The following is a 22,696-nucleotide window of genomic DNA, read 5'->3' as shown; positions in this document are numbered from 1 at the left end:
GAGTAAAGGGAAGCACGCAGTCTGTCATGAGCACAGACTGGAGGACTGTGTTTGGATGTCTGTGTTTGTGCCAGGCTGGGTGCTCATACGCTGGGGAAGGTGGATGGGTGCCTGGGGAGATCTCAGCGTGATGAGAGACAGTCATGGCTGCCTTGGGGACAGTGGGTCTGCAGGCCCCTCCAGTTGAGGAGGTGGGGGAAACCCTTTGCAACCATCATGGTGACATGGGATGGAGTCCTGCTTTGCAGGAGCTGTGCGGGATGTGCTGCCTGGCCCTGCCCAGCTGTGGGGCTGCAGCAGAAACTGCTGCATATGGAACTGCTCATATGTAGGCTTCTGTGGTTCATGATCATCATTTTAACACGCAATACTTTGTTCTGTAACAAACTTAATTTACAGTTTATAGGGCTGAAGCTGATGTAAAGTAGCTTCCTTCTTTCACAGAGCTCAGTTCTTAGCTTGGCAGAAGGACACAACCAAAACTTCAGCACAAACTTGTGTGCTTTTCAGTTTTGTGATGTTTCCAGGTTTTTTTCATGACACATGTACTCCTTAAAGTATTTAAGTGCTAGTTGCTGACAGGTATTTTAGCTCTACCAAACCTTGTTCCTGCTATCACTGTCCCCAGCTTTTTCCCGCTGCCCTCAATTATCACGCTTTTTCTGATCCCTACTTTAATCCTTGATAAAACAACGAGAGTTGAAAACTTCTCCCCTCCGCAGTCCGCCCCGGCAGGGGGCAGCAAAGCCGCTTCTGGAGCCCATAGAGCCCGCCCTCCCGCCGCGCCCCGGGCTGTTGTCATTGAGGGCGATGGAGCCGCGCCAGCGCTTCCGGCTCCGCCCCATTCCTTCTGCCCCACCCGTTCCTCGTCTCGATGGTAGCGCATGCGCGCTGCCAGGGGCACCTGAGGGCGAAGGGGCTCAGCCATGGCGGCCTCCATCATCTGCAGCCGGCTGTCGGCCGCTCTGAGGGGGAGCGGTTTCCGCGCCGCTCTGGGCACTGCCACGGCGAAGGTAGCGGCCGTGAGGCAGCGGGGCGGGGCTGGGCCGGGGCTGGGGTTGGGGCCGGGGTTGGAATTGGGGTAGAAGCTGGAGCTGGGGTTGGGGCCGTTCCCCGGGAGCTGTGCAGGACGAGCCGCCCGGCCGTGCCCGGCTGTGGGGCCGCAGGAGAGCCGCGCAAACAAAGGAGGCAGCGGGCCTGGTGCGAGCCAGCGCTGTGCCACCTTCTTCTCCTTCCCCATACGGAGAAAGGTCGCTCGAGTTCCCCTCTCGCGTTACACGGAGTCCCCGAGCGCCAAGGGACGCGGCTCCTGCCAGCAGCACCTCGTCCTTGGGGCTGTGCCAGCGAGAGGGCCGCTGTGTGCGGGGGATCCCTCGGAGGTTAAACCTCTGCCTTGAAATGCCGTCCTAAGGTGACTGCGTGGTTGGTTTGCTCGCTTTAAATAAAGTGATTGAAAATATGCGAAGTCTCCCCTATGAGAAACTTCCCAGTGCAGATTTCCGTGTATGGTACTTGTGCCAACACTACTTACCAAACGATTGAACAGCAAGGCCTTTTTTGTTTGAAGCTGGATTAGTTTTCTAGTCTTTTTACTTTGAACTTTCAGCTGTGACTTGTATACATGGCTGAGTTTGGTAGATCTGCTGTTTTGTATGCATGCAAAGTTAAGGTCTTCTTTTTAAAGTCTATACGTAGCTGTTCTTTTTTAAAAAAAAAGATAGTTCATGTGATGCCACTCCTGATGTTTTATGATCAAAATTGTCTTTTCTTAGGACTGCTTTATTGAAAATGTCAGAAATTGTCTGTGTCCTCTACGTCAGTTTTGCAGATGAAATTAAGACTCACTCTGTGCTGGAATCTCCTGGCTCAGTGCTAAGCATGTTTTCTTTTACCAAGCGTCTGAAATGTCAAAGTTACCTTTTTACAACTCTCCAATTCAGCATCAGTATTTGAAACTGCTCATATATAGGCTTCTCTGGTTCATGATCATCATTTTAACACTGAATACTTTGTTCTGTAACAAACTTAGTGTACAGTTTATAGGGCTGAAGCTGATGTAGAGTAACTTCCTTCTTTCACAGAGCTCAGTTCTTAGCTTGGCAGAAGGACACAACCAAAACTTCAGCACAAACTTGCGCGCATTTCAGTTTTGTGATGTTTCCAGTTTTTTTTCACTACAGATGTGCTCCTTAAAGTGCTTAGGTGCTAACTAGTGGCTGAAAGGTATTTTAGCTCTACCAAACCTTGTTCCTGCTATCATTGCCCCCAGCTTTTTCTCGCTGTCCTCAAACCAATACCACGAGTGGCTAGTATGAAAGATAATGTACATGAAACAAAGAAGAAAGCATTCAGATGATTGCCTTGATACACTTAACTTGTTCTTGTTTAATCTATAGGCTTTTTTTTTTTTTTTGTAAGCTAAACAGCAGCTTTTCATAAAACAGTCATGTTCTTTGGTTTTTTCCTCTCTTTTTTTTCCTTTCAGGTGCTTGGTGGAAGTCCAGGAATACTCAGTAATCATGGGTTTCAGGTGCAACAGCAGCAGCAGAGGAACCTGTCACTACATGAATACTTGAGCATGGGACTGTTGCAGGAGGCTGGCATTTCTGTTCCACATGGACTGGTTGCCAGGACGCCAGATGAAGCTTACAAAATAGCAAAAGAAATAGGTATAATATTAGAGAGAACATATACAATATAGGTGTGGGATTGATACAGGTTTTAAGTACTTTGTCTCTTTCCTGGTAAGACATTCCTTGGAGTTCTGAATGCACTTTCTCTTTATGAGAACCCTTCCTGTGGAGCATCTTTCTTGCAGACCTGAGTATTTACTTTGGAGCTGACTTTTTCCTAAGAATATTTCATGTCTAAGAATGCTCAGTGCGTGAGCAAATGGTGAAATCGGTTAAGTGACAGTTCTAAAGACTCTCTGGGTTATGCACGTGGAGACTGGTTTATGAATTTAAACTGTGAAACTGCAATGGGGAAGGATCTAACCTTACTTCCAGTGAAGGCTGTGAACTTGTATTTCTGTCACCATCATTCCCATATCCCAAATGCTAAAGATGTTTTTCCTGTAACTTGTGAGTCATGCTTAGAAGGACTGTATTTTGAGAGGATGTGGCAGGTTTAAGTTGCATTAGCATTAGGTTGTACAAGTGCCTAGGCTTCTTTGAAATGAATAATAGACTCTCCTTCGTGCAAATCATGGATTTCTTCTCATTCTCTATCCAGGGTAGAGTAGATCTTCTGTGATGAGCTTCAGTGATGGATATTGGTAGGACTTCTGTAGTCCAAAATCTGCTATAGTGCAGAAGATGCGAAAGAGGCTTTCTTTTAGGCTGCAGAGGAAGGGTAAAACCCTGTGCCTTTGAAAATAGACTTTTCTGTCAGAATGCAGCCAGTTTACAGGACAGGAGGACTTTGACAGCCTGTAGTTAATGCTGGATTCATGTCTTTTTAGTAAAAATGCATCCAATCTCCTCTACCTGACGCTTGAATGATTACTTGAGCTTTAGGGCTTGATTTTACCCATTGATATACCACTTTACCTTCTATACATCTTACTAAAAAAAAAAAAACTTTGGGGATTTGGATATAATATAGAAGTCTGTTATAATTTGCATTATCAATACTATTTTCTTTTTCAGTTTAGAGCTTCCTTCCCCAAGTGTGTTAGGCTTGTCACACAATTTTAACAGAAGACATTGCTTATTTCATTTCTAAATGAAAATGCCTTTCTCTTTTCATCTCCAAATGGATATATTTCTAGTTATTCCTGAGGTCATATGTTTTGTTGGATTCATTTCTGCTTCGTGTTTTGACTTTATGCGATCTGAAAGTATTATTTTTTTCTAGAGCAAATTGTAATGTAGAAAAGACTTGGGCAGCTTCAGATTTGATGTCCCAGAAATGCAGGTGTATTTTGCTTGTCTTCTTTGTCTTGATCCCATTCTAGCTTCACCATCATAAAGGAAATATGTTAAAATGCTTCCTTTCCAACTATTCTTTGAATGGTTTAAAATTCAGTCTCATACCTTCAGTGCAGAGTGAGCTTGTAGCACAGTGTAAACTTCAATAAGCAGAGGGTTATGCCCTATTATGTTAATATCTGCACAAATCCCTTGCTGGTGACAAATAAGACATCCCTTGTGCTTTTTGGTGAACAGTAGGCGGACTCATGCCTCAGAATTCCTTTGTTTTGTTCCTTGTTTAGGGAGGAGACCTGTAGCAAAGCAGGTATGTCTGTGGTTGCTTGCTTATAGTTCTGTCTCATCCATGGAGGCCCACAGGCCTGTGTTATCTGGCAGATGTGACCCTGTGCAGTTTCTTAGGGCTGAGGAAAATGAAGTTGTGAAGTGTATGAGTTGGCATCGTGTAAGAATACAAGAGGTAAAGAATTCAGAGCAGCTTATTGCCATTCATATACTTCCTTTAAGTTGGTCTGTGTTTGGCACTGTGGCTTTGTTTGATGTTAGGGATGAGGAAAGGAAGACTTCCTAATAGGGGGGAGAAGCTGAAGGAGCTTTTGGGGCTTTTCTTAAGCATTGCCCAGAACAGCCTGCATGTGGCAGGCTGATCTTGGCTGCAATATTTTGGTTTTCTGTGTTACTCTAACCATAGTATTCACTTAAAACAACCCTAAAATTTGGAGAAGAATGAAAAAAACTCACTTTTTTGTCCTCCCGCTCATTATTTGTTTTTACTGTGTAAAAGTTGTTGCTGGTAGACAGGAGATTATCTTTTGCTTCCCTTCGTGTGTTAAACCTTTTTCCAAATGTTTGTCTAACCTGTGACAAAGACAGTTGGTAATGCTGCTTGCTCTGCCTTTCTGGTGCTAACCCACATGCTCCTGATAACCTTTAGCCAGAAACCTGCTCTCTGTAAACTTCACTTTGGCACTGGATTTCTTTCCTTTTGCAGATAGGTCACTCCAGTTACAAATGGGTAACTTTTTATCCTACAACACAACAAACGCATTCTCTTCATTAACAGAAATTACCATAATTTAGCTGTATCTATAGCTAAGTCAGTGTAAGCCAGAACAAAGCCAAAGCTTAACTGTACCAAGGATTATCATCACTGCTAGATAATTCGTGTAGGACAGAATCAAGCTGAGTGAGGGTGTGAATATTGCAGTTCATCTTAGAACTGAGTTGCAAGAGTGCACTTCTTCCCTGTAACATTTTTTCTAATATTTTTAAAGGAAACTGAGATGAAATTAGATGCTGTGAACAGTGTTAGAGCAATGATGGCAGATCACTCATGGGTTTTTTGAGGAAAAAACTCAAAATTTTCTTTACTGTTTTTCAAAATTTGATTTCTTCTGCTGTATCATTTCTTAAAGTACTTTATTGAACTCAGATTTCCTTTCTAGCTGGATTCTGCAATTCTGTTGTTTTGCTTCTGTTTTGTTCGGAGCATATCAACAGGAGGGGGCACAACTGTTTACGAGAGTGGTTAGTGATGGGACAAGGGGGGATGGTTTTAAACTGAGACAGGGAGGTTTAGGTTAGATATTAGGAGGAAGTTTTTCACACAGAGGGTGGTGATGCACTGGAACAGGTTGCCCAAGGAGGCTGTGGATGCCCCATCCCTGGAGGCATTCAAGGCCAGGCTGGATGTGGCTCTGGGCAGCCTGCTCTGGTGGGTGGTGACCCTGCACATAGCAGGGGGATTGAAACTAGATGATCATTGTGGTCCTTTTCAACCCACGCCATTCTATGATTCTGTGATTGTTTAGAAAGCTTTTTGTTGTGTCACGTGAAGGTTGGACCTTATTAAAACATTGGCTTGCATATAACTTTTTCTTTTCATATTTTTTTGGCTGTGGAGGGTCACTGGCATTTATTGTTTACCGAACAGCTTTTCATTCGGAAGAGCCCTCCATCTCATTTCAAGTGATTTGTTATCACATACTGAAGCGGGTCATGGAATGACATATTTCTTCAAAGCAATTACTGAGTAATTCAGTCACTGGGAACAGGTTTGGACCTCCTGTAAATGTCACTGCATAATTTTCTGCTACAATTTCGCTGTCTCCACTGAACATCTAATTTATGCTGATGAAGGAATGTGTTCTACTCAGAGTTAAGAATACTGATTCCCAGTGTCTGATATAGACTTTAAACGTTTTTTTTTTTAATATTGGTATTTTTAGTTATTTTTGAGTTTTGCAATATGACTATTTATATGCTGTCTGAACACAAGTTGTACCAGATGAGATTTAGGTTAGACATAAGGAAAAACTTTTTCTTGCAGAGAGTGGTCAGGCACTGGAATGGCTGCCCAGGGAGGTGGTGGAGTCGCCATCCCTGGCAGTGTTCAAGAGGCGTCTGGATGAGCTATGAGATTTGATTTAGTGCTTGTGGTAGCAGTGGTGATGGGAGGACAGTTGGACTAGATGATCTTGCAGGTCTTTTCCAACCTTGTGATTTTATGATATGGCTTACATTTTGAAAAAGTATTGTTAAGATGCTGTAGTATGTCTTGATGACTGCTTATGAGCTTAGTTTACTCTCAGCCAATGTGTGATTGCATTTAACGCTGTCACCAGGAGCTGATATGTATTTGTGTCAATAACACTACTAACAGGCCTAGAGGCTATTCTTTGAAGAGCAGAGCTTGTTTCATTGGTGTGATAGCAGATAGCTCAGTGGAATGCACTGTTTGAAGCATACAGCACTGCTGTTAGTTGCAGCAGCACCTATGAAATTATTGTGGTAACTGAAATGTTGATGCTTCCTGACACCTTCCTCTGTTAACAGTTTTTGTGTATGAGAGGGAGTGATGTATTCTGTGCCCACGGAGAAGCTTGCTTTTCTTTCATGAGAAGTGTATGTTTCCTTTTGTGATGATTTGAGAGAGATCTTGAAGCAGCTTTGGTGGAACAGTGGAATCATCCTTGTTGCTACTATTGTTAACTGTTAGCAGTGGATCCTTATCAGTGTAGTTTATGAGCAGAGATCTCTGTTGATATGTTTTCAGCAGAATGACAGAAATGGTTGGCATAGCTGCATTCCTAATGGCAGCTCCCTGATGAGTACATGTTTTTTTTCAGAGCTTTAAGTTCTTTTCAGTATTTTTATTTTCGTAGAATCATGAATGGCCAGGGTTGAAAAGGACCACAATGATCGTGTAGTTTCAACCCCCCTGCTATGTGCAGGGTTGCCAACTGCCAGGCCAGGCTGCCCAGAGCCACATCCAGCCTGGCCTTGATTTTGCTGTCAATTGCTTAAACATGCAGTTTGTATTTTTTTTTAAAGTAACATGTGGGTAGATTTATAAAGGAATGTTTTGATTTGTAAGTATGTGTTTTGTACAAAAATCCTCCAAGTCTTCAAATCCAGCTGCCATGGTGGTCAGGTTCAAATGGACTGCTAAGCAATTTTTTCAATGAGGATCCTACTTGTCTGGCCAGAGACTCTCAGGAACCAGCAGTCATAGTCTAGAAACCGAAGTTTTCTGACTTTTTTTTTTTGGCAAGCACTACTTTTTGACATCCAAGGCTTGCATTTTGCTTCAGCCTTTGCTTTCTCTTATAGCATTTCACCTCTTTGAAGTTCCGATATCAAAGCATGTTGTTGATAATAATTCAGTCATTCAGATAACTTGTCTAACCGCCTGTTCAGATTGTGACTGCTGTATTTTAATCACTTAGATTCAGCTACTGCCAAAACCTTGCGAGTTGATGAAAAACTTGATGCAGGTGAATAATGTCAGGCTGTGTTTGTGTAGAAAGTAGTGTTGTGTAAGAAGTGTGAAACATGTTGTTCACTCTCCTGCTTGGCATGAAGATTGCTGGCACATAATTATTTTGATAATTAGACTTCTGCTTGCAGAGATTCTTCTAATCTGAATGTTTCTAACGCTGAGAAAATGTGATTTTGAAGTTCTATCCTGAGTAGCTGTGCTAGTTAGCAAAGTACAGTGTGCTTTGAAGAGGCTCTCTGCATTTGTTACTCTGTTACTCTGTGAATAATACATTATTTATTACAAGTCTATATTTTCCCTACTTCCAGTAAATACAACAATATTATCTACACTTTGAATTCTTATGTCCGTGCAAGAAGAAAAGATTGATTTGCATTATAACTGGGAGAAATTTGTCCTAGAGCTAAAAGCTTTTAAATAAAGTGTAACTGGCAAAGGACCCGAGGAAATGGCAGCAAGTTGTACCAGAGGAGGTTTAGGTTAGACATAAGGAAGAACTTTTTCTCTCAGAGAGTGGTCAGGAACTGGAATGGCTGCCCAGGGAGGTGGTGGAGTCGCCGTCCCTGGTGGTGAGAGAGCTATGGATGAGGAGCTATGAGATTTGGTTTAGTGCTTGTGGTAGCAGTGGTGATGGGAGGACCTTTGGATTAGATGATCTTGCAGGTCTTTTCCAACCTTGTGATTCTGTGATTCTATTCTATGAAAGATTTGAGTCTTTGTCTACCACGGTTTGCAGCTGAATGGCAGCTGAGATCTCAATTGCTACTTGTCATTATCCTATTATTGCCTCTTATTTCCCTTTTTTTTTTTTTTTGTTAGAACAGATCAGGCTTGCATGGTTATCATGAAGACGTTTGCAATAGGTGGAAAGCAGCACTGCCATTGTAGTGAATATTAGGCATAGAGAAGTGACAACAAAAGTGATTTGACATAATTCAGGATGGAAACATGTAAAGCAGAAAACTTTAATTAAGGATGTCTGCCCTAATCATCAAACTTCCTAATTGCACAGAACATTTGAGAGGTGACAGAACACCAAGCCTGCTTTCCTCTTAATAAACTTATGATAAAATTGTGTTGCACTTCGATCATCAGTGTGTGAGTGTGGTGAGAAAGGGACTTTTCTGCCAGCCTGAAAGCTTAGGTTGTGGAATCAGTAATGATTCCTTCAGGTTGATAAGTGTCAGTATTGCTTGAAATAAAGAACAGGGCATTTCCTGATTGCACCACTGTTTTTTGCTGTCTAGTTAATAAACCATTGTTGAATATGAAACCTGTGTTAGTACTGTGTGGATTTTGTCATCCTGAATAGATGCTAACTCAGTGTTACACTGATTCCAGGTACTTCTTCTTAGTGGTTCCAACCATTTCTGAGTTTAATTCCTGAGTTCTGTACATTGCTGCCTTAGCTTGCTTGCCTCTTTAACTGCTTTCCTGAGACTTTAGCTGCACTCAGCTGCCTAAAGATGGTATATGGATACCTGCTCCAAAGCAGAGCTGCTATTTGTCATTGAAACAAAAGCCTAGCAGCATTTTAGAGCAATGTAGGGAAAACACAGGACAGCAAAACTGTTCATATTAGTAGAAAATGGTGTTATCTGCTGTTTTCCAAATGTTTTGTTGAGTTACTGGGGGATAACTGCAGTTCTCTGTTGTGTGGCATCTGTAGTAGTGCTGCAGCTGTAACACTGCAGATGATGTGTGTGACACAGCATCTCTCTCCTCTGGAGTTTAAGGACAACTTTAAATGGGTGCTGTAGGAAAGAACTGTTTATAGAGTCAAGTTAAGGCTTTCTCAGGACATGGTTATCTTTACTTTTGCTTCAGGTACATCTATGAAACTTAATTGCTCGAGAACATAGCTGCTCAAATAACTCTTGAAGTTTTGTGTGCAATCAACCAGCCAGTTTATTTGCAGTGGTGTAGGAAAAAAAATGCAAATAATTAATAGCCTGTTTGTGGAATGCTACAAGTTGTTGCATTCTGTTCTTAAGGGACAGTTCAATGATAGTTTTGTTTAAGGTTGTTTCTCACAGGCTTTTTCCAGATGTCTTTATACGTTGCTGAAGTGTAACCACTGATACTACTCAAACTCTTAAGAAATACCCCATGGGAACAGGCCTATGGTATGGATAGCCAAAATCTGAAAGAGCCAAAAGAACATGCTATTTTGGGAGACTGTGAACCTGGCTATTTTCTGCAGTCTGTACCCTTTGTTTCCCTCCTGCATCCATAATAGTCTTCCCCAAAATATTAAAGAGAGCATCTCTGCCTGGTTTCTTTTGAATCTCCTATTCTGCTTTCATGTCTATTGGTATGCTTCAGTATCTTCTGTGTAAGAAAAAATCATTTGCACTCTTTTTTCAAACCGACTTGCCTTGGTAGGTGGCATTTGTTTTCACTCACAAAGACTATGAAACAGAAAGCACTGATGCCGCAGATGTGTGGTAATTTTCATGACTTTCCAGGAAACTTCTCTGTGGAAGTAGCTTTTACCTTCTGGACTTGGTGTAAGAGGTGAAAAACAGGGTTTAGGAGGATCCTCTTTTCTCAGCTTCTTAGTGGACTGTATTTTAAGTCTCTCTGTCTTGATTATTGAGCATGTTTGATCTCAATCTTTGTCAAATACAAAACTTCAGTAGGAACCTCAAAACAGTGAATTAAATAGTGCTGTGAAATCTTTAAATATTTGAGTCACTTGAAATACTTGAAAAATCCCCTGTGAGCAGGGGCCTGAACGTCTGCTTTGAATCACTACACAGAGTTTTTTACTGTCACTTAAATATCACACTTCTCCACATTTTGTGTAAGTACTAGGTAAATGATGTTCAAATGGCTGGAACTTTATTGTTAAGTTGGCATGTTGGAGCATGTGGCTCTCGTATATCCATGAAGCTACTAAAGATTTTACCCATGCATGATGCTTACTGTTTCTTAAAGCAAGCTAGCTTTGTGCTTAAAGTAATTGCTTTAAAAAATGGTCTCATGAATTAAAAAGACCAAAGTCTTATGTGGCCTCTGTAAAGCCCATTAACCTGTTTGATTGCTAGTACTCAGTAGCCATAAAAATGGTTATCTCCAGGACCAGAATTAAATCTTAGATAATAGAGCATAGTAAATAAGCATATGTTTGCATGTTTGTAATGTTCAAGCCTCTCATGCCAAGGAGCTCCATATCAGCTGTACATTCAGCAGGTCTGTTGCTAGGTACACAGTCAAGACTGTTATTTTTCTTATGCTTTTACTTGGCTTCCTTTTCACATCCAAGTGGACAACGTTTGCCCACTAAGAGCGAAGTGGCTCAGCTAGCTGTGGCATGAAAGAAGATGGGATGTGCCACATAGATTGGATCCTGCAATCCAGCTGTTTCTGCACTTATTCAGTGTAATTGAAGTTGAGTGGTATCTCAGAGGGGTTTTATTTTTCTGCCTTTATCACCTTAAATACAACGATAAATTCTTTCTCTTTCAACTGTGCTTCAGAATATCCCAGTTGATAGTGAATTTATTTTCAGATTTCATTTCTTTAAACTCATATGCACAGCCTGCCCTACCTTCAGGAATATTTTAAAATGGCTTAGGGCAATTAAAAGACTGACTTTGCCTGCTCTGGTAAAAATAATGGGTTTGCGTAGGCCTTTGATTTCTGCAAAGCACCCAAGCTTTCAGTGCTCTGCTAAATGGAAACCATAGCACACCTGCAAGTTATCTCAGGTAAGTGCAATAGTTGCATATCATTGCTGAGAAGATAGTTATAGACATAGGGGATTTATACTTCATTCAGGTAGATCTTGGATTGTAATACCTCAGATATTCAGTGCCATTTTACTAATAGACTGGGACTTATTAAATATTTATTATTGAGTTCTCGATCAGTTATGATTCAAATGTGTTTAAGAAAGTAAAATAGTTAATGAAGAAAGATTTTTTTTTCCTAATACTGACTCACCAGGGTTTGTTTTCTATGTGAATTGTGATACAGTCTTTGATTCAAGTTTGTTGTTTGAATATGGAGGGGTGGGGGTTAAAGTGAAAACAGCCTCTATTGTTATACCTGGGGCAATTCGTTTTTAATAGTCATGCATGATAAATTTTGTTTTCTTTCATTACAGGTACAAAGGATCTTGTGGTAAAAGCACAGGTTTTAGCTGGTGGTAGAGGAAAAGGAACATTTGAAGGTGGCCTCAAAGGAGGAGTGAAAATAGTTTTTTCGTAAGTTCTTTCTATGTTATCCAACCAAATGGAAAAACTTCACTTTCTTACTATGAATTGAACCTCTTGCCAAGTTTAAAATCAGCATTTTAATTATTGACCTTAAAATAACAACAAATAGGAGGTAAGAATTTTTTATACTACTTTTGTTTTTCCAGCAGTTTCTCTGTCACATTCTGAGCTTCTTTTATTCTAGTCCAGAAGAAGCAAAAGATATCTCCTCCAAAATGATTGGGAAGAAGTTGTTTACCAAGCAGACAGGAGAAAAGGGCAGGATATGCAATCAAGTATTTATCTGTGAGCGCAGATATCCCAGAAGAGAATACTATTTTGCAATAACAATGGAAAGGTCATTTCAAGTGAGTAATATTGGAAATAGAGGTCAACTAATTAACTTGTTATAATTGAACTAAAAAAAAAAAAATGCTGTTCACTGTATTGGTTGCTTCCATTTGAAAGTCAGAAATATAAACAAGTGAAATGTAATTTCCTAGTATCTCTAACTGTGTAATTGCCATAGAGTTTTAAATGCTTTAAAAATGTTATGCTAGAATTTAAGTTGTAGTAAAAAAGTACTGGTAGCCTCAGCTGAAGCTCGAATTCACGGGGCTGAAGGGGAGGTGGGTAGACTGAGAGGGTTATTTTCATTTTGCTTTTAAAGTGTCCACTTATCTACACTTATCTACCAGATGCTTGTACTAGAATTAAGTTTAAAAATCCAGCTTTGTGTGTGCATGCATGTGTACACACTATTTATGACTGTTAGAAACAAGATAAGTAAAAGTCTTTTGGAAGAGGCTGTAGTTCTAGATAAATCAAGTACCTGTGTTCACCACAGTGTGGAGATTCTTTGGGATGCACAGATTTGTTCCCTCAGTTTTGGGAGTGGTGGTAGCTTTCTTATACCAGCACTGTTCAGTAAGTGGTAGGAAGCTTAGGACTTGTCTTCACGGCTGTCAGGAAGATGAAAACTGTAGTTTCTTTTATATTCTGTATGTATGGCTATGCAGCCTTTTAGGCTACAATACAAACTTGGCTACTGAGATGTGTCAGTGCAATCTGACAGATTAATGTTCCATTTGGTAGTATGGAACATGAATTGCTAGGTAATGAAGCCAAGGTAAAGCAGATCTTGAAAATTTTTCTTCTGAAGCTCTGCAAGCTGAGTTTAGTCAGTAAAAATGTTTAAGAGTTTGTAGAAGGATAGTTCTTGGTCATTGAGGAGTGTCTCTAGCATGAGCATGAAGTAATTTTCTGTGGAGGAAACTAATCCCTTTTAATGGAAAACTAGAAGTTCAATATTGTACTTATACCTGTGTCTTCCTTTATTTTTAATAAGAAAGTATCATTTGGATTTTAGTGCAGTTAAGTGATTTGGGCACCTACATTCTGTTGTACTGTACAAAAGCTTGGAAGAGCCAAATATTACAGTATGCATCCCAGAATTACCACAAGGTGGCATGAAAATACTGCCAATGCCCAGTTTGTAATTCTAACATCTTGTTCTTATTTAATTAAAAAAATCTTACTGCCTTTTATTGAACCATAAGTTCTGCTTTTTTGGGTAGGGATGTACTTTGTTTTTACTGTTGACTTTTTAAGTCTTGTTTTTGGATGTGCTTCTAATTGCTCTAACGAGTCTAGGGTGCTGATGATTAGGAAGAACCTTTCCAAAGAAGAAATTGTATAAGTTGAATAGCACACAGCTGGTATTTCTGATACTGTTGCAGACCTCTTCCTTTAGGAGGAGAGAAAAAAAACTTATAAAATAATGAGTTGAAAGTAGAATGTGATATCTTGGGTTTTACTTGCCAGTGGAGGCAAGACCACTTGCATATTAAAACCATTTATTTTAGTCAATTCTGTGGAATACTTTATTTTTGTAAAGTATTTTTAGCTTCCTGACTGTTCAGGATATAAACATTCAGAAATGTTCATTGTGTTGAACCTTGCTATTTGATGTAGGATAATTAATCACCTACGTGCTTCCATTTGGAAAGATGGTGATGAGAAGGGAATAGTGTGCTTATTAAGCATGCTCCTGGAATCAGCATCTTGCTTTCTGTATTAAATTGTCAGCAGCTATAAGGCTTTTTAATGTTTAAGTAATGCTGCTCTGGTACACCAGATGTCATAATTAATGCACAGGTGATGATAAGGGAAGGTACTTGGGATAAAAACAAGTGTGTGTCTTTAAACAGGAAGACTGTTCCCACAGAGGGAGGTTGTAGGTATATTGGTAGTGAATCCTTGATGTTTTCCTTGAGATTTAGATAGCATGGGGGGGGGAAAAAAACAACAAAAGACAAACAGAAAAGTTTCTAAAAAATGTTATCTATTGTTTTATTTTTATATATATATGTTTTAATTTCTTTTATTATTGAATAATTGGGTGATATTTTGTCAGAAAACCTTGACTGACTTTCAGCAATAGCTGTCGTTACTGAGCTTCGTGATCCTATTGGACAGGCATAGTTTGCAGTAATTTATCACTGGATTCTGCAGACCTAAATTTGTCCTTGGAGCTGGAGCATGGTGGAATGAATAAATGAGTCCCTGGCATTGGATGTGTGTTTGTGTAGGGGTGAGTGGAGAAGGGGGAGATATTCCTTTTCTAGTGATACAGCCTAGAAGACAAAATGCGTATAATTAATAAGTTGGATCTTTCTGTCAAAATATATTATATCTGTTGATTGATCTGTTGTATAGAAAATTTTTTCCTTGTGAAAAGAAATTGGGCTCAAGGAACACTTCGCAATTTTGGAAGTATTATTAAAAGTGTTTATATAGATGTACTGAATAAAAAAGATAGTAACGTTCTTTTCAGTAAAAGCATGTAGGTAAAATGCTGAAATACAGAGGTGTCCAACTATGAGCAGGGCTTTACTGTTGGAAAGTGTCTTATGGAAAAAACTACATTTCAGTTGTGGGGTATAAAATTACTGACACTTTTACCCTTTTTTCTTTTTGTTCCAGGGTCCTGTGCTGATAGGCAGTTCTCAGGGTGGTGTTAATATTGAAGATGTTGCTGCAGAGAATCCTGATGCGATAATTAAGGAACCCATTGATATAGTAGAAGGCATAAAAAAGGAGCAAGCTGTTAGGGTAATTGTTAATGTGGAAAAGTACACATTAGCAAGGATGGGTAGTGTTGTTCCTAAAGTTGATGAAATGTGTGTGTGTGTTCAGCCTGCTGAGTTGTCTTAAAGCATTTTGACATTTTGAAACAGATTTGAGTGATTTAAGTATTTTCAGTTTAATAATCAATGTAAATCCAGCTATGCATGGCAGTGCTTTATATAGCTACATAAAGACAGTGATGACTAGCTCTCCTTTAAGATAATTGCAGTTTTTTATATCAAAAATGGTCTTTTGAAACCCAAGAGTTATTGTTCTGCTGAAAGACAGGAGGGAGTCTGTGTCTACAAACTCAGTATCAAAATAATATTTAAGTTTAGAGATTCCTAACTTGTAAATGTCAATCAAAACATGAACATCAGTTAACTGATAATCAAACTTTTACTTTCAGCTAGCCCAAAAAATGGGATTTCCTCCTAATCTTGTGGATGAAGCAGCTGAGAACATGATCAAATTATATAATCTCTTTCTGAAATATGACGCTACCATGATAGAAATAAATCCTATGGTTGAAGATGCATCAGGAGTTGGTAATGTTTCTTTTATTCGTATGCTTTTTGTAACAGCTTGATGCTTTCATAATTGTGTTAGTTTACAATGAGTTTCAGCTAATACTTCAGTGGTATGTGGCAAGGAGGACTTGACATTAACATGTTGTGTTGGAAAACAAATTTAATACAGCGTATAAATATAAATCTATTTAGATGGTTGTCTTGGTTGGGAAGCTGGAGAGAATCTTGTATGTACATGCAGTGTTAAGTGGTTCATTTCAGCAAAATGTTGGACTACATGAGCTGGCTGCCAAGCTTGACGTAACAGATGTTAACATGCATACGTAGCAGTTGAAGTATTGTTATAGTAGTAATGGCATTAAATGACTTTTATAAACTGTGATTTCATTTCAGTGATGTGTATGGATGCAAAGATAAATTTTGACAGCAATTCAGCCTATCGTCAGAAGAAAATCTTTGATATGCAAGACTGGACACAGGAAGATGAAAGAGACAGGGATGCTGCAAAAGCAGATCTCAACTACATAGGATTGGATGGAAATATAGGCTGTTTAGGTATGCTCTATTTAATGAGTTTTAAATGACTTAGTAAATTTATAAACTGAATTCCTAAATGTTGTATTTATTCTCTTATAGTCAATGGTGCTGGTTTAGCTATGGCCACAATGGATATTATTAAACTTCATGGTGGAACTCCAGCAAACTTCCTTGATGTTGGAGGTGGTGCTACAGTGCAGCAAGTCACAGAAGCCTTTAAGCTTATTACCTCTGATAAAAAGGTAGGGACTTGGCATATGAAGGTCCTACAAAGGCACAACACAAGCTGTACTTTGAATTACAATGCTCAGTGCATGTTCTCCAGAAAACATGTTTTTGTAAGTGTAAAATTAGAAAGGGAAGAAAATGGAGACGTTAGCTAAATCTTGTTACAAATGGAGAAGTTCTGAACACCTGCTCGAGTTTTTTCTTATTTTTTATTCTTATATGAATTCTTTGGCTGTGTACTGAGTAGGCGGTTTTGTGTCCTCTGGTTGAAATTACAGCTGTGAGTCTGTTCAGAAATCCTGTGAGTGTAAAATTGCCCACACTGGCTTTTTAAACAGAAACCAGTATTTTGATAAATTTCCTTTCTTTGTGTGTGTTCTTGTGCTAGTTTTGCAGCTGCTAGAGTTGTAGATTCTTTGTGCTGTGCACAAATTTCTCAGGTACTAATTTTATATAATGTAAATAAATAACTTCGTAATGGGCATGGAATAGCTTTATCCTATCCAAAGTTTATCAGTAGTGTTTGAGCATTATTAAGATAATAAATTGGTTGGAACCAGAGAGATAACTTTACTGTCTTAGATAACATGAAGATTGATTTGGTGGTCTACATAGGGATGATTATCCCAGTAACCAAAAAAGTTGGGATTTCCTTGCAGGATCTGGTAATGGTATACTACATTTAGGTCACAAGTAAATATACCTCTTGAACCTCTGTGGAAAGGGTCAGAAGGAAATAGAGATCTGTGTTAGAGGAGTTTAGTTTTCCCTTTCTGGTTTCCTTCAAGTGTTTACTGATTGATTAAAAATAAAAAAGTAAAAATGAAGTAGCTGAGATTCCTGGTGCTGAAAAGTCGAACGGTAATACAGCTCACTGGTGGAATGGACTGCAGTCTGTTTGGGTCCACTTCAGGGGTTGTTTGGAACAGCTTTCTGGGGTTCCAGTCTAGGTTGCTTTTACACATTAGTAGCTGAAGTGAAAATGATATGCAAATAAGCTAGTCTGATTGCAAGATAATGAGCACCAGCCTACTGTTTAGTACTAGCTGCATATTAAAACTGTCTTGTTAAGTTTATTCTGTCCTCCAAGGCTGTTACATGTCCTCTCTTTCACCACTGACTGCAATCTTTCCAGCCTTCTTTCTGCTAGTTAAGCAGGAAGAGTCTTTCCCTTAACCTCAGGCTTAGTCCTCCTGAATTAAATATCCATCAGATATCTGTCTCTAAACATGCTAGCTTTTAAGTAAGCTGCATAAACAGTGTTGTAAGTTCTCTAAATTTCATATGCTTTTCAGAGTGACTTCTTCAGTAATGCTGAGTTATTAATGTGGGAAATACCCTTGCTGGTAATGTTAGAAATGAAAAGATAAACAGTTGACAAATTAAGTAGTTAAATTGCTTTAATTACTGATGTTTCATCTGTTTGATTTGCTCAAAGAAATGCAAGCCTTCTTTATTAATCATTCTCTGAAGTAATTATAGAATAAAATCATAGGATCATTAAGGTTGGAAAAGACCTCTAAGATCAACTAGTCCATATGTCCACCTGCAACTAATATTACCCAGTAAACCATGTCCCTGAGGTTACCACACGTGGTTCTTGAATACCTCCAGTGATGGTGGCTCCATTACTTCCCTGGACAGCCTGTTTCTTTGCCTCACCAATTTGAGAAGAAATTTTGCCTAATATCCAACCTGAACCACCCTGGGACAATTGAGGCCATTCCGATAATGTACTGTGATGGATTTGTGCAGAAAATGTTTTCTTTTCTCAGGTAGTTTCACAAAATATGGACAACATGAAAATATCCTGGGTCATACATTTTTGAAATGAAGAACTGTATTTCCTGAAATGAAGTGTGTGACTTCATAGAACTGTATTTTGTGTTCCAGAGAACTTCAGCAACCAAATGTTCCCTTTCTTGAGCTGAGTCCCTTACTACACTTACAGAGCTTGAATTTTCCTTTGGTTGAAAGCTGTGAGTGGTGCTTTTAGCCGATGTGTCTCTATCCATTTTTAACGTAAATATTGTTCTTGATTTTTGTAGGTACTGGCTATTCTGGTAAATATTTTTGGAGGCATTATGCGATGTGATGTAATAGCACAAGGCATTGTTATGGCAGTAAAGGATTTGGACCTAAAAATACCTATTGTGGTACGATTGCAAGGTGAGTGTATGTGATAAATATCTTTCTGTCTATATTGACAGATGTTCTTGACCTTAGATACAGAAAACTTGCTATGTAATAAGCTGGGTAGCTGTTAGACTATGGGAGAACAGGAAAAACATAGAATTTAGGTGATGAGGATTGGGAAGTTGATAAAAAGAGATTTATTGCTTTTATAACTACTAAAGTAGTTGTCTTCTACGTTTATCCACATACAATGGAAATGGTAGTCCAGTATTCTGTAAGAGTTGCATTTTATCTTTTCTTAAGGTACGCGAGTTGATGATGCTAAAGCTTTAATAACTGCTAGTGGCCTCAAAATTCTTGCCTGTGACGACTTGGATGAAGCTGCTAAAATGGTAAGAGAGCTCATAGTGAACATTATTTTCAGAACATGGGATCTGTTTCAGAATATTGAAAAGCTGAAAATTCTTTCAGTCAGCAAAAGGTAGCCTTGGGTAATCAGTGCTAGTTATTACCAGGTTTGCAAGCAAATGTTTTACAGATTAGTTCTCCTTTCAAAATATTCCCTTACTATGCTGTTGGGAGTTATTATGTCCCCAGAGTTTCTGAAGGTTGAGAAAGACCTTTGAGATCATCTAGTCCATCCGTCCACCTGCAACCAATATTACCCACTCAACCATGTCCCGAAGTATTACACCTGTTTCTTGAACACCTCCAGGGATGGTGGCTCCATAACTTCCCTAGGCAGCCTGTTCCCATGCATCAACACTCTGAGAAGTGGTGAATAACCTTCAGTTATTTTATTTTTTCTGAAAAGCAGTTTTAAAGAGAAAAAACTGGGGGGGAAAAAAGCCAACGCACAGTTAAATGGATGTATCTGTCATCCTTTTTGTTAGGGAAATGGCTGAGAGGTTAGTTTTAAGTAAAGTAACTGAGAAATGTAACACTTCTTTTGACATAGCGTGATATTTGTGCATGTGATCAAACATAGTTGATCACCTTGCTTCTGCAGCAAGATAATTAGATAATCAGACAGATTGGTTATGATTTTTATTTCCTAATGTTGAAGTTCTAGAATTAGCTCTGGATTGCTTAACTTGTTAAGCCTGATGATACAGCCCTTGTTTTCAAGGAATAATATTAAGTCTTGCAAGGTTATTAAGCTTTGATTTGGTGATTGTAAATATTCCCTAGGAATGCATGTGAATTCTTAAGCTGTATTGGATCTATATAATGTCTCTTAAAACTGATGTTTTGCTGGTTCAATCATGGAGCCATACAAATAGAATTAATTTTCTAACTTAAAAATATCTGTACCTGGAGAAGCATTTTTGGAAAGGATTCAGTTTGTTTGTATATGTTGCCAATAGGTAATTCTTTGAACAGGTTTATATATAATGATGCAATGAGATTGATAAACAGATGGATGAGGATAGAACAGTGTAATGAGCTGAGCATTCAAAGCAGTGACTGTAATCAGTGATTTTAAAAGGTTGTATTTATACATGTTCCCACCTGAATGTTCACTAGATGAAAACTGGCCAACAAAGATTTTAGGTGAATTTGAAGTTACTTAATGTGGACAAGAAGTTATTCTACAAACATGTAGCAGTAGTGAAAATGAGGAATTTTAATGCGCAAAAAATGAGGACGTATTCCTTAGCAGGAATTAATTCATGAAGGTTACGCAAGAGAAGTTGACACCTCTCCAAATGGAAGGAGAACTTCTGAAATTACTTAGCTTAAAAAAAAAAAAAAGATAGGATTGTTTTGAATTTAAGTCTTTGTTTTCTTTTACAGGTGGTGAAACTCTCTGAGATAGTAAGCTTAGCAAAACAAGCTCAGGTGGATGTTAAATTTCAGTTGCCAATTTGATCTGAGAAATGTCATGCCAGCGTCTAATATGTTTCTCTGAAATACTGTGTTATGTGGGATGTTTTTCTTTTTTTTTTTTTTTGTGCGGAGGTTTTGATTATTTGGCAGGCACGCAGGCTGAAGTACCTAGTCTTTAATGTTAACATTCAGAATGGTTGGACTTCTTGTAAAAGTGTGTATTGCTAATATTTAGTCCTTAGCTGTTCTCAAACCTCCTGCTTTTGCTGCAGAATGTTACTTGCAATATACAGCTGCATTGTCCAAAGTAAAGCTTCTGGTTGAACAATTATTCTGAATAAATTCTAAAGTTCCTTTACTTGTAAATTTGTATTAGCCTTGGTTCAATATAAATATGACTAGATTATCTAGTTGTCCCTGTGGAGAATTGTATTGAAACGGTATTTTATATTGGAGACAGTTGTACTTAGCAGTATAATGGACTTGAACAAACAGATCATTATTTATGAACAGGTGCATTTGAACTTGATCAGAAACATTTTTAGAAGTGCTTCATTGAAGTGGCTGGTTACTCTTCTGGACAACGTGTTTAATCACTACAACATATACTGTAGCACTTAAATTTTCACAATTTTGGGGCTTTACAAGAAAGCATCATGTAGTTTTGTATATGAATAAGCATTTACCAAACTTCAAAGAGATGAAATATATAGAGGATTAGAGCGTCTATTGTACATTGCTGATAAAATTGTACATGAATAAAATGTCTCCCAAAACAACTTCTGTCTTTTTCTTTGTATGTCGCCACTTTGATCAATTGCATAAACACGAAGATGAAGTTGGGATTTAAAGGTAGCAAGATAAAAGCTTTTTAGAAGTAAATCAGTAATATCATATGTTCTTTTTTTTTTCCCTTGAGTTATATGATTAAAAATGTGAACTCATTAAGCTAGATTTTGTCACTTTAAAGCGCTATTGATTTTTGGCATTGTATACAACTTGAAACTTGTCTGTTGATGCATACATTCACCTCTTAGTAATTTAATGTCAAGTTTGGAAACTTTTTTTGTATTTTGCAATTTTTCATTTTTTGTTTAAATGCAGTTTTCTTGGTTAACAAAATGTGGTTTTGTCAGGAAATAATAATGAATTTGTCTACTGCGGGATTTCAAAATGGAAATCCTTTTTAAGATGCATGGAGAAAGTCTTTTAACCAGCAGTGGTTTTGAACTGAAAGAGGGTAGATTCATTTTAATTGGATACGAGGAAGAGATGACAGTGGTGAGGCTCTGAAACAAGTTACAAAGCAAATCTATGAGTGCCCCATCATCGGAAGAGTTCACAGTTGGGTTGGATGGGATTCTGGGCAGTCAGATCCAATGGGAGGAGTCCCTGTCCAAGGTAGGGGGATTGGAACCAGGTGATCTTTAAAATTCCCTCCAACTCAAACCAATATATGATTCATTCTAAGATAAACATTAACAAAAGACTTAAAATGTATGTATGGAATGTGGGGAAATTTACAGCCAATGCTACGCAGTTTTGAAGTAGGTAGGGTGATATGAAACTTTAAACAAGCAAGGTATATTTCAGTAGCTTATTGACAGTACCAAAGAAAATTAGCAGAAGCTAAGTTCACGTAGAATTTAAACTGGGTTATTTTCAGACCTAGTTGGTCTCTCACAACACATAACTTGTGTGCTGTTAATCCAGTGTGCTAAATTGGGCCTGTAGGTATGCTTGGCATTTCTTTTATTCAGTGGTCTTGAATGGGTTTGCAGCGATAACCAGCCTGAATAGACTTGTTAAGCATTGAATGATTTTGAGAATATAATTCATTTCAAATGTGTATGTTTGCTTCTAGCCTTTGCTTTTAAAATTTATGTAGAACGATAATCTTACAGGTTCATAAGGAGATGGATTTCTTTTTTAAAAACGTAATTACAGTCTACCTTTTTCTTTTAACTTAAGAGGAAAGAACAGTGGAACAAAAGTGACTTGATGTTGCCAAAAATAAGAAATGGAAATGGGCTTTTAGAACTGAAATAAAACTGTACCCGTTGTTAGTCCAAAATTTCCTTATGCACTGTTTGAACTGTTGAATAGGGAAGAGGAAGCCAAGGAAGAATAATTTTCTATGAATGTAAAACACTGAAATACTCAGTAATGCATTCACAAGCAATGGACTTGTCAGAAAGCTATTTTACCACTAGTGTTTAAAAACAAAACAAAAAACCTCATCCTTCAAAGAGATAATGAATAGGTGTGGGGTAGGAGGGAGACAGCATCCAAGTCTCTGAGCTAAGCATTCAGACTGTATCCAACCACTCTGCACTTTAAAGTGGTAAGGTGTGTGGATGAAGATGGTTACTTTAAGGCACTTCAGCAATG

The 22,696-nt window shown here is 38.6% G+C and overlaps 1 protein-coding gene across 1 annotated transcript; it reads left to right on the top strand.

Annotated features, from left to right (window-relative positions):
- Positions 1-846: 846 nt before the first annotated feature.
- On the top strand, positions 847-21,084 carry SUCLA2 (succinate-CoA ligase ADP-forming subunit beta). Its single transcript, XM_031615674.2, has 11 exons — positions 847-1,013; positions 2,486-2,669; positions 11,825-11,924; positions 12,121-12,283; positions 14,901-15,029; positions 15,454-15,592; positions 15,968-16,129; positions 16,211-16,353; positions 18,388-18,508; positions 18,779-18,867; positions 20,273-21,084. Exons 1-11 carry the CDS (start codon positions 927-929, stop codon positions 20,345-20,347), a joined length of 1,392 nt encoding a protein of 463 aa, XP_031471534.2. The 5' UTR covers positions 847-926; the 3' UTR covers positions 20,348-21,084.
- Positions 21,085-22,696: the final 1,612 nt, after the last annotated feature.

This window comes from Phasianus colchicus, chromosome 1 (assembly GCF_987193195.1).
Source record: "Phasianus colchicus chromosome 1, bPhaCol1.hap1.1, whole genome shotgun sequence".
NCBI classification, from domain to species: Eukaryota; Metazoa; Chordata; class Aves; order Galliformes; family Phasianidae; genus Phasianus; species Phasianus colchicus.
This window is presented reverse-complemented; position numbering and strand designations above follow the sequence as displayed.

Excerpts from the sequence above, each read along its gene's own strand:
- SUCLA2 (XM_031615674.2), top strand. The coding sequence starts at position 927 with ATGGCGGCCTCCATCATCTGCAGCCGGCTGTCGGCCGCTCTGAGGGGG. Across the intron at positions 12,284-14,900 it reads CAATGGAAAGGTCATTTCAA|GGTCCTGTGCTGATAGGCAG; the intron begins GTGAGTAATATT and ends TTTTTGTTCCAG. Across the intron at positions 16,130-16,210 it reads TGGAAATATAGGCTGTTTAG|TCAATGGTGCTGGTTTAGCT; the intron begins GTATGCTCTATT and ends ATTCTCTTATAG.